The sequence below is a fragment of the Callorhinchus milii genome, unplaced genomic scaffold (genome assembly GCF_018977255.1).
Source record: "Callorhinchus milii isolate IMCB2004 unplaced genomic scaffold, IMCB_Cmil_1.0 Scaffold6, whole genome shotgun sequence".
Classification (NCBI taxonomy): Eukaryota; Metazoa; Chordata; class Chondrichthyes; order Chimaeriformes; family Callorhinchidae; genus Callorhinchus; species Callorhinchus milii.
Genome location: NW_024704747.1, coordinates 10614079 through 10626390, shown reverse-complemented (window position 1 = coordinate 10626390; position 12312 = coordinate 10614079). Strand labels below are relative to the sequence as shown.

Below are 12312 nucleotides of genomic sequence, written 5' to 3'. Positions count from 1 at the left end.
AATAGTTCCATTAAGCTTGTGATGTCTCTGTAATTGCTCATGTGAATCCACCAATTACATTACCAGTGGGGTGCTAGATTTTAATCTAAGGTTATGCTTTGTTATTCAGTGAAACTCTGATAACTAGCCAACCCCACATAACTAGTCATCACTCACTATCCTGGCTATTCGAATTCTTTGTACTTGCTAGATACTGTACTTTGCATAACTAGTCAACTCTGATAAATAGTCATTTGAGCTATTTCCTTGGGGTATTGTTATCAGAGTTTCACTGTTTACACACTATTTGTTTTTCATTAATCCTTTTTCTCAGTAATTTGTGCTCCAACCTTCCTTTCATGTCCGTTCTGTTATTAGCTCTGCCATTTCAACATCTTGGTGTTTCTTCTTAGATTCCCTCACTCCCTTCCTCTATCCAGTCAGTTTTTTTATTTATGTGTCTGATTTACTAGATCTGGAGACAAGTACAGAACTAAGAATTTAATTTCATTATTGCTCCAAATCCTTCTCTCATCCCATGCCTCTAATGCCTCTCGTGTCTTACCCATTCAGACTCCATAAATGATACTGCTTTGTGACAGTTTCGGCTGGAACATAGAGGAACACTCTCCACAGAATGTCCTGTAGATTAGTGCAAACAAAATCAATACAGGCAAATCTGACAGAATTGGAAGTGATCCATTCCAATTTTAATGGATCCATTTCAGACTTCCATTTTTCAAAAGATTCATTATGATGTTTCCTATTCATTTAACTGTTTGGGAATCACATCTGATCTAAATTGTGGGAAAGATGGCTTAAAATCCTAGACAAAGCATAGGAGTGTGTGTTGCTGTTGACAACATCTGTTTGTTTGGAGCATGTATCCATTCACTGATACAATACAAATGATCTATAATTCTTTCCATTAATAAATTACAGAATTAAAAGCCCCTGTAAGTCTTTCTGTGCAGATTGTTTTTTACAATACATTGCACAACTTGTAATGATAGACCCCATTTATTTATCATATAGGTTTTATACAAACAAACATAATTAGTAAATAGAACAGTTACAACATTTCTATTTACAGCTGCTAATAAATTGTAAATCATACTTTCAGTAGTCTGTCCACAAACATTTTTAGCAAGAGATCAAGAAACACCAACAGCATCCATGTCACTTACAAATGTAAACATTGATTTGACTCAAAAATAGACCTGTTTTCTTAAATATAAATGTTAACTGACAAAATTTGGGGTATTTCATACAACACTGAAATGTGATTTTTTAAAAATGATTTACCATGATTTTAAATGATTCAAATAATTTAAAGTGAATTGTACTATGAAAAGACTTAACGTACTGTACTATGAGAATACTAAAATGCTGATACACAGATCAGCAGCATTTTAAGTATCAGTCTTTAAGTCTTTAATAAACCTGGAATAAGAGATGAGGACCTTGAACAATATTTGAAAGAGAGCAATTAACATTTTATGACCCAACGTTTCACCAGCCAGTTCATCTGAAATCAAAGCCTCTACCGTTCAGAAGCTTTCTTTCTTTAGTATATTTCCAGCATTTTGCACTTCAGATTTTGCACACGATTTTTCTTTTTAATCTGTGCTCTTTTTTCACAATGTTGGCTTTTGTTTGACAAAAGCTCCATTTGTATGTTTTGTGCATAAAAAATGAAACTGAATATACAAAGAGATTTTCTATACAAAAAGCAAGAGGAAATTTACATTAAAACTAGCACACACCAAACCTTTTTCACATACAAAATAAAGCATAGTGAACTTGCATATTCCAATCAAAATTTCTTTGCCCTAAGTAAATACTTCAAGCTGAGAATTTTTCATAATAGACATTCAATTTTTTGCCACAATGAAAATACAGATAAACCCTGGCTAGCCGGACTAATGGAGGAGATCTGGTCCGGTGAGTCGGAATCTCCAGCTGTGCAATTACAATACCAACATTGCAACACTTGCATCTGCTGTGTTGGGAAATGCTGATAATGCATAGGCATTTCTACTGCTGTGTTCAAAAAAAGTAGTTTCTGAACACCAGACGAAGACCAGTGAGGTGGAAAGTTGTGGGGCTCACATGGGCTGCTCACCACGTGATGAGTCGGATCAGTGGGAGTCTATACCAATGCCCACAGAAAATTGTGACGGAAGAAAAACATTGATTTCGGTCCTGGAGTCAAATTCTGGAGTCCGGTAAGCTATGGGTTTACTGTTTAATTGATATTTAAAATGAAGAGGAAAATCTGAGCAGTATTGACATGCTGGGTAATACACATTGAATTGCAGAGCAAGAATGTTTTCAGCAATATCCTTCATCTAAATGCAAATTAGTTTTCATTTTGTTCAATCGCACAGTCGAACAAAGGTTGGCTTCATATGTTGTAACGGTGCCTTTAATGGACTTTAGGATTTTTTTAATAGAGGACAATTGCTCATATTTTAAGATGTGTAAATATGTATGAATATATTTTAAGATGATCCAGTAAATGGTATTTAACCAAATGAATCTAAAAAGTGGTAACAAATTCTAACACATGTTGGCAATGATATTTTGATCCTGCCAATTGATAACCCACAATTGACACGATCAACAAGAAGATTATATTTGTATAGCGCTACTTAGGAAGCATTTGTAAATCACAAGTGCCTAGGTGTCAAGAATTTTACACCTCATGTTTGTAAAGTGAGTTGACATGTGTTCAATTTGTTTTGCACAACTTCCTTTCATGTAAATATTTGGCTTAATGATACAACAATTTGTAATATTATTTGGGCACTTATGACTTAAGACATTTTAGGCACACATGCAGTTCTATTTGGTTTTTCTTCCAACTTGGTCCCTTGATACCAAAAGAAAGGTAACAGCACACAAGGCAATAAGAGTAAATCAAAAATATACAAATTTCTTTTCTTAGACTGTACATCATAAAATCAAGTAAGGCCCAAGGGAACTCATGTTAATATTAAAAGTTTCTTGTTGCTTTGCTTGGCAATCCATCAGGTGTCAGTTGATACCTGGGAAAATTATAAACAGAATATATCACAAACACTGAATGACAGATTGAACACAAAGATTGACATATGAATAAACCTTAAGACTTTTCAGCTATCATGGCCTGGAAACTACAACTTTTATTGACTTCAGTAAACACACACTCCAATTGGATCATTCACCTGTCCATCAACCCATCTGTTGAATCCATTATGCTCTTATTGGGCCATCCACTTGTCGGGAGGATGGTTCAATGAGAGTATAGGTGAGATTGATGGACAGGAGGTTGGTGGTTAGGAGCATGTATTCACTGTAATCATTACAAGTTGCAAAAAGTTGTGGTCATGATTTTCTTACAGATTTAGTTATTGCTATTTCCAGAATAATTTAATAACTGTGCAAAACATGGCCAAAGTATTGTATAACGATTCTCAGAAATTAGAATTCTGTACGTTTGCAATGAATGGGGGTTATTCTCTGCAAACAACAAAGGCAGAATTCTACCTCCTGTATAAAGATGGGATACAATTTTTCAATATTATTTAGAGCTTAATGTTCACATTTCTCCATAGTCTGTAAAGTTACCAAAATTGTTGATGCGTGCTTTTAATAATATGTTCTCATAAAAAATATTAATGGCTTAAGTTTGGACAAAATCTAAGAAGGGATACAACTTACCATCCTGTAAAGCCTAGGGTCAAATTACTTCTTGGAATCTCAAGCAATACCTTCAAAAAATAAAAAAAAATTAAAACTACGGTAATCTGCAATCCCTTTGTTAAACAAGAAAAGCTGGTCAGACCTACATTGTCTCCACTTACACTAGTTTGTATATATGAGAGAGAACATGAGTGAGAGAGGGAGAAGGGAGACATGAATACATCCTGTGAGGACAGGATCAGGGTTGAGTGTGGTACTCCCCACAGTTACATTTTCTGCCCAAATTCATTATCTAGTTCATGGTGGTCCAACCTTTTGGCTACCGAATGCTGGATTCCCTCTTTGAGAATGGACCATTAGCCTTGAAAGCAATATTTTGTGTTTCCCTTCCAGAAACAAAACAACATTTACGCAGCATCTTTTTCACGTTGGAAGGACATCTCAAACCGCTTGACCCTGCTGGCTGGGCACCTGAGCTGGGGGTGGGAGCTGAGGTGGGATGGGGAAAGAGTTTTTTTGTGAGGAAACTGCACGGCACGTATCTCATTGTCTGTCCTTGGTCCCCCCACCTCCACCCGCAGCAGCTGAGGGAGGCTCTGATTATCTGTCGTGACAGTGAACCACAAAATGCTGCCCTCACTTCTCTCTCTGCTCTCTTTTTGTTATGCTCTCCACCCCTCTCCCTCGTGTTCTCTCTCTCTCCCTCAAAATCATTCTCCCTTCTCTCATGCACTCTGTCCCACACACTCTTTCTCCCTCTTTCACACACTCTCCCCTCTCACACACTCAATCATTCTCTCACTCTGCTCCTCCCCCCCCAGTTCTTTCCCCACTCTCTCTCCCTCTCTTTCAATCACTCTCTCAATCTCCCCCCATCTCTCCCACTCTCTCTCCTCTCACACACAGACACACTCTCTCCCCTCTCAATCATTCTCTTCCCCCTCACACTCACTCTCCTCTCACACTCAATCTTTCTCTGTTCTCCCCCTCTCAATCACTCTCTCTCCCCCTCTCAATCACTCGCTCTCCCCTTCTCTCAATCTCTCAATGTCCCCTCCCTCCCCGTATCCTCTTCCCCCCACCCCCCCATCCTCTTCCCCTCTCACCTCTCTCCCTACTCTCAATTCCCCTCTCCCCTCCCTGTGTTCCCTGCTCCCCCCCTCTCTGTCCCCTTCTACCCTCCCCTCTGCTCCCCCTCTCCGCTCCCCCTCTTTTTACCCTTCTGCTCCCTCTCTCCCCTCCCTCTCTTTCCCCCTCTCAAATCCCTCAATAACACTCTCTCTCCCCACCCTCCCCTCTGTCATTCCCTCTCTCTCTCTCTCTCCTCCTCAATCCCTTTCTCTTTCTCCCTCTCAATCCCCCTCTCCCCTCCTTCTCTCTCACTCTCTGTCCCATTCAGCTGCGTGGGTTGCTGGGTCGCTTAACAATGGCGGAGCCCGATGCCGAGATGGGGGAAGGGGGAAGGTGCAGTCGAAGAGGTAGGTATTCAGGTGCAACCTGAAAATAGGGAAAGAGAGGGCAAGGCAAAGGGTTTGAGGGAGGGTGTTCCATAGCTTCGGGGCGTAGTGGTTGAAGTTGGCACGGCTGCCAATGATGGAGCAGAGGATTCGAGGGACAAGGAGGAGGCTGGAGCCAGTAGAGCCGAGGCAGTGGGTACTACCGTGGGGAGAGAGGAGGTCAGTGAGATAGGGGGGGTGCCGAGGAATAGAAGGATTTAAACACTAGAGTGAGGATCTTGAAGTCGATCTGCTCTGTGACAGGGAGCCAGTGAAGTTTGGCAAAGACTGGAGTAATCGGGGTGTGGAGTTTAGTACGGGTGAGAGTGCGGGTGGCAGAGTTTTGGATGAGTTTTGAAGACGCGCTTCCCTTCCTCTCAGCTCCAGTAATCACTGCAGTAACAACAACAACAAGTTACACTTATATAGTGCCCTTCAAGTTGGAAAGATGGCCCAGGTGCTGGACAGTCAGGGGGTGTTGGACCTGAGCTGGGAGTTGAGGTTAGGAGGGATGGAGGGCAGGGGCTGGTATTATTAAACGACCGGTATTATCTCCACTATCCGCGTTGAGTCCCCCCAACCATTAACTCCTGCTGCTGCCCTGGGAGGATGTTCGCCAGGGAGGGAGGGAGTGGAAGTTGGAATCTTGGAAATGGTCTCGGGCCGGATAAAATCACCGCCAGGCCACAATGCCGCCCACAGGCCGCCTGTTGGACCATGCTGAGCTAATTCACAAATGAATGAGCTGCTTGCTGGCAAGTTACCAGCCCCAGTGGAACCATAACCCAGGCATAAGATATCAATTTCTGGTTAGGAAAGAGAACATGGAAGGTGGGGGGAGGAAAATACAATATTTACAGAAATATAAGGCAATGATCTTAATGTTACATATTTGTCCTTTCAAACAGCAAAGGGATATTGCAATTCCAATAGCTGGTATATTCAGGCTAATTTCATGCTTTGAGAGGCAAAAGTTACCTTTCCAAGTTCCTTTCTCTCATGAGATCCAAATGACCTGTTATTCTTTACAGCAATGTCTAATTTCCGTTTATGAACTTCGTCTGAAGAAACTGAGAATTCAAATCTGAAAAAGATGAAATGTATCTTGCCATAATAAATTATTGTGAGTTGTTTTAATATTCACTCATGAATAATTTTTGCATTTTGATACAATCACATTGGGATTGTGTCAGCCGGGTGTAGTGGTAGCACTCTTGTCTCTGAATCACAAGATTGTGGGTTCAAACCTCACATCGGGACTTGTCTGAGTTGACACTCCAATGCAGTGCTGGGAGGTGTTGCAATGTCAGAGGTGTCGTTCTTCAGATGAGATATTAAACCAAGGTCCCTGTTCAAGTGGACGTTAAAGATCCTAAACACTTACCATCCAAGACCTCATTGTTGATCCGCTCAGCTGCCTCTGCCCTTCTGTCTACTACACCCTCCCCATCTCCTCTCACACCGGCCCCTACCCATCCCTCCCTCCACACCTTCAAACCTGTCTCCCACACCTCTCTCACCACTATATGAAACCGGTCACCTACTCCCTCGACCCCATCCCTGCCCCTCTCCTTATCTCACATCTCCACCTCTTTGCCCCATCTACTCACAAACATCATAAACCTCTCCCTGTCCACTGGTACTGTTTCCACCCCTTTAAAAATGGCTGTCATCACTCCTATCCTTAAAAAAACCCACCCTGGACCCATCCCTGCTCTCAAACTACCGCCCCATCTCCAACATCCCTTTCCGCTCCAAGGTCCTGGAACTAGTCATTGCTTCCTAGCTTCATTCCTTCCTCTCCCACCACTCCCTTCACGAATCCCTCCAATCAGGTTTCCGTGCCATCTATAGCACAGAAAGAGCCCTTGTCAAAGTGCCAAATGACATTCAATCCATCTGCAACCAGGACTCCTACTGCCTCTTCTCTGCTGCCTTTGACATCTTTGGCCACTCTATCCTCATCCACCACCTCCTCTTAACTTTCACGGTTGTGTTCTTGAATGGTTTAGATCGTACCTCTCACACCGCCTCCACTTCCTCTCCACAATCGGCTTCTCCTCTAGCCTCCGCACCGTCTTGTGCGGCTTTACTCAGGGCTCTGTCCTTGGTTCCCTCCTCTTCAACACCCTCTTGGTGACATCATCTGCAGACATGGGGTCAACTTCCACATGTATGTGGATGGCACCCAACTGTACCTCTCTGCCTTCACTCTTGACTCCAGGACCACTGCTGTCCTGACTGAATGTCTGTCAGACATCAAGTCCTGGATGAGAGTTAACTTGCTTCAGTTGAACGTCAACAAAACTGAGGCTCTCCTGATTGGCTCCCGTCAGCACCTCCTCACTTCAGGCGCTGACAGCATCACCATCCATGGCTGCACACTCCACCTTGCTAAGCCAGTCCAGAAACTTGGGGCCTTGTTTGACCCTCAACTATTCTTTCTACCCCACATCCGTGCCATGACCCGCTCTGCCTTCCCCCACCTCCGCAATGTCACCCGGCTCCGACACTGTCTCACACTGCAGGCTTCTGAAACCCTCATACATCGAGGCTTGATTATGCAAATCCTTGCTTGTCGGCCTCCACAACTCCTCCCTCCATAGGCTGCAGATCATCCAGAACTCTGCAGCCCATGTCCTCTCCTGCACCAGGCTCCGTGACGCTATCACCCCCATCCTCGCCCGACTCCACTGGCTTCCCATCATACAGAGGATACAGTTCAAGATCCTGGTCCTCACCTTCAAAGCCCTCTTTCGTCTTGCTCCCACCTACCTCTGCGACCTCCTAGCTCCCTTCCATCCTGCCCACTCCCTCCCCTCAGCGGGCTCCGGCCTGCTTCACGTCCCCTGCCTCGCCCGGCCCACCTTTGGCGGGAGGCCTTCTGCACACTGCCCCCACCCTCTGGTACTCCACCCTGCTGTCCCACCGCCTCACCCCCTCCCTTGCCTCCTTCAAGACCCATCTCAAGACCCTCTTCTTTGACCGTGCTTTTGGTCACGCTGCTTCCTCCCTACCCTCCACCCTCCTCAATCCCAACCCCCAGCTCAGATCCGAAGCACTGACTGTCCAGCGCCTAGGGATGTCCTCCCGACGTGAAAGGTGCTATACAAATGTAATTTTGTTGTTGTTGTATGGAAAGAAAAGGGAGTTCCTAGACAACAAATTCTCCAAATAAAATTTGTCACTGTGGCTGCTGGGTTTCACACCACAAACTACACAGGCACCCCAAGTTACAGTATATCCTGTGAAGATCTTTGAGAAGCCTCGATGACATGATAAGGTGGTAAAACAAATGCAAGGATGATTATTATTACAAGATGTGTTAAAACGCTTCACAGGATTTATTGTAAAGTGGAGTCCTGTAGCTCAGTGGTTAGAGCACTCGCCTTGCAAGCGAGACTTTCAATTCCAGTCAGGGTGAAACCTTGGGCAAGTTTCCTTACTCTACACGCCTAATAATAATCCCTCCAAAACAAAACAATAATAAATTGGTCATTTTCAATCCACGACTGTTTGTGGGACACTGCTGTGCGCAAGTGGCTGCCGCGTTTCGCCCACAAGTTTACAGTCAATTCACTTTACAGTCTATTCTGTGAAGCTCTTGAGACGTCGAGAAGACGTGAAAAGCATTATATCAAACGCAGGGATTTATAAAGTGTATTTTGTTGGCAATGTTACGAGATGTCCATTGTTACAAATCTATTCTGGGAATAACTCAGTTAATTTTCGAGGTCCTCCTGATGTGAAAGTTGCTATACAAATATAATTTTGTTGTTGTTACATTCAAACTAGTGAGTTATATTTACTTGTCTAGTTCCCAAGTCCTCATGTCTGAACTGCGATCTCCCAGGTTCATAAAAACTAAAAGATATTACCATCCTCATCCCAAAACACAATCTGATTCAACAATTAGCCATAAGAAACTCAAAATTATTTTAAATCTCAAATTTATCACCTTCAGCAAAGATTAACTATCAATAATTGCCATTGATTTCTCTATTGGATTAAAATGCACCTCTATTTACTTAGATCTCAAAGAACAAGCTCAACTGTTTGTATATCCTTACCAACACTTACTTTTCATTGTACTGTGGATTAAGTGTCCTCTTTTTAACTTGTGTTTTTTTCCGTCCTGACCAACTTTTGTCAGGAAGAAGGTAAGCTCGGACATACGGATCTGCACCATCATTCGAGCAAGGAATCAGGTTTCTGTAATATAAATGCCAAAGCATTCACAGCCTTCAGTGAAAACACTGAATTCCAATGATTGACTGCATATGTCCATCTTTCTTATTATGAGTACCATAATGGTATACCACCACGCAAGAGAAGTAGAGTAACAAGATAAGTCATGAAGTGATTATGTGATGCCAAGCTTGAGTTTTAAAAGCAGAATACATTTTTAAGAAAGGGAGAAGAGCACTTAGAATGGTATATTTAAAGTTTTGGAGGAAAGATCAGAAGAATGACGATGATAGTACAATTGATAATATTAAGAGATTTCAGTGGAGCAAGAGAGAGTAAGAGAAAGATCACTGATGTTATCAAGTGTTTTTCTCATATCCTGTCCAGAAACAATCAGTTTAAATGTGAGGTGAATTAAGCAAATGCTTTCAGTATCTTCATGGAAGAAGAGAAAAGCACACTGAAAAAAAACAGCAGGAGTTTGAACAGCAGGATGGATATTTTAAAATGAACTTGCTAAAGTGGAAACCTTAAAAATACAAGGGCTTAGATTTGCCTGTGGGCAAGTAACAATAGCAAACAAATTTAATGTTGCAAACATTTTCCACTCCTGGTGGCCAGTCCTGGTTTTACATATTTATATATTCCTTTGTGGCACTTCATCAGCACAAAAGGGAATAGATGGCACCTAACAGTCAAAAAGAACAGGAAACATTTAAAGGGCATTTGATTCCTCTCACCCCACCGCAAAAAAAGTCAGCTTCAGTACTGCCTTGCTGAACAAATAACTTCAGTTCTATGTAGAAGAGGTGAATAAAAGATGCTAAAAATAAATTAATGAGATTAAGGTAATTCGGCTCTGACAACAATTATGCTACTCTGCTCCCACATTGTTGTGTGTGCATCATTGAGAGGATTGTAATATGGGATAACAGCAGCAGGTAAAACCCTGCGGACAAAATCAACCAGTTCCCATCACATCTGTTGAAATATCCCCGATTAAAATCAGAGAGGGTGATGGCCGATTTGCATACATATGGTTAACACAATCATTTTTAAAATGTCAGAATGTTTTTAAATGTCAGAATGATGACCCATTCAGTAAAGAGATTAAGGCTGGAAATGAAATAGTGTGATCACATTTAAATGCATTTCTGTTTTGCATTTAAAAAAATCTTTTGATGCCTTGCTGCCATTTTCTAAAGAAAAGTAATAATGCTGCAACTTTAAAACAACATGCACAAGTTATTAAGGAATTAACTTGTGTTAGAACACTTAAGTGTCCTGTTGAACCAGGACCAGTTAGAGCAAAAAGAGAGGTTGTAATTTCTGAGATGTATACTTCTCTACAAAGAAAGTCACTCAGAAGATTCCCCAATTGATTCGGTTGCCTAGATTCTTGGCATTGTTGTTTTTTAAATCAGGTACAAGATCCGTATTACAGTACTATTAAGGAAAGTAGTACAGCTCATTAGATAAAAACACAAACACACAAAAGCACGAAAATTATAACATGGTTTAAACTCAACTCCATTATTTTTGTTATTTGGGAAAAAAAAACAACAAAATCTGACCACAGTATGATAGTTTGTCTACAGAAATTGTTAGATGTAACAAATCATGTCATTGTGGACATACAAACATGCAACTAACCGACTGAACTGACTTATTAGTGAGCACACTGGATTAAATCCCTATGTTTTTATCTATAAAATTTGTGTTTTAATAAAGGCTGCAATTGTACATATTTTAACACCAATAACAAATTTACCTGCAACACTGAATTAATACTACCAGACTGTGTCGTGGAGTGGAATAATGCACTGAAAGCTGGATCTCTCCCAGACTGTCTTCAGTCAGAGCCATCCCACTAGAAAAAAAGTGAAGACAAGGGTTTATTCACTGAATTACATGGAAATAATTCACCATGGTATTAATGACTTGTTTATTAGTAAAAAATAAATTAATAACTTCCAACTACAATAACATTTACATTTAAAAATAGAAACAATATATCTGTGTAAATTCTGTGAGACTCTAGTGGATAAAGGTCAAGAATATGACCTTGTTATATCTTTTCTATTAACTCAAAACAAATTTTTTAAAAAAAATTGAAAGGCAGAGAAATAGAGAAGTACAACTATATTTCCATTACTCCAAAGTAGCCCTAGCATCCAGCGAATTGCTTATAGAAACTTACTGAACATTGGCAAACATGGTGAACTTTTAGAGACAATCAATTATGTGGACTTTATGATTGGTGCTAATTAGATATGACTAAGTGCATCAAAAAACAAACAATCTTTAACATTCACGACACTGGTTAAAGTAATTTCTATCACAGAGATCAGATCTAACTGGATGCTTCAGTGGTGGGTTTATTAGTTCAGGTCTATCAGTTAGTCATCTTATGACAAAAATGTTTGCCAATATTTTCATCTGAGATGTCCATTCAGATTCACTTAAATTTTTACATCACAATGTTACTCTCATTTAAGAATTTCACTTTTGCATGTCAAGATTCAAAATGTGCACAAATATTAACTGATAGGTTTATTTAGTTTATTGTACAAGGGGAAAAATGTTTGTACTTTTGTAGCTGTAACTCTTGATCATTAAGCTCATGGATCGAATTGATGAATGAAAATTCAGAAGTAGTGTCTCTCTTTACAGAAGTTTCTGAGGAACTGGATTGTGCTGGTACTTTTGATTTGATTTCATTAGCAAGCTGTGAACTCCTGTTACTTTCTTCTCTCTCCAGTTGCTCATCAATTATACCATTAAATGGCATTGCTGCAACATCAGACGATCTGAGTGCCAATGGTGGAGTTTCCTGCTTGCTTCCAGATCTTTTCTTCTTTATTGATATTGGCACTTTCTTAAGGGCATTTATCCCTTGGTAGATACTGTCAGGATTTGGTTCTTCAATACTTAAGACCTGTGTGTGTCGAATACAGATCAA

At 41.0% G+C, this 12312-nt stretch overlaps 1 protein-coding gene across 1 annotated transcript in view; it reads right to left on the bottom strand.

Annotated features, from left to right (window-relative positions):
• Window positions 1–341: 341 nt before the first annotated feature.
• Window positions 342–12312, bottom strand: part of LOC103184846 (extended synaptotagmin-3) — a 53157-nt gene continuing 41186 nt past the window's right edge. The window contains exons 18-23 of the mRNA XM_007903058.1: window positions 11942–12288; window positions 11122–11220; window positions 9243–9374; window positions 6141–6246; window positions 3685–3734; window positions 342–3029 (exon numbers count right to left, since the gene is read on the bottom strand). Of these exons, the coding sequence (XP_007901249.1) occupies window positions 2978–3029; window positions 3685–3734; window positions 6141–6246; window positions 9243–9374; window positions 11122–11220; window positions 11942–12288 (786 nt within the window). The 3' untranslated portion in view covers window positions 342–2977. The remainder of the gene's footprint in view (window positions 3030–3684; window positions 3735–6140; window positions 6247–9242; window positions 9375–11121; window positions 11221–11941; window positions 12289–12312) is intronic.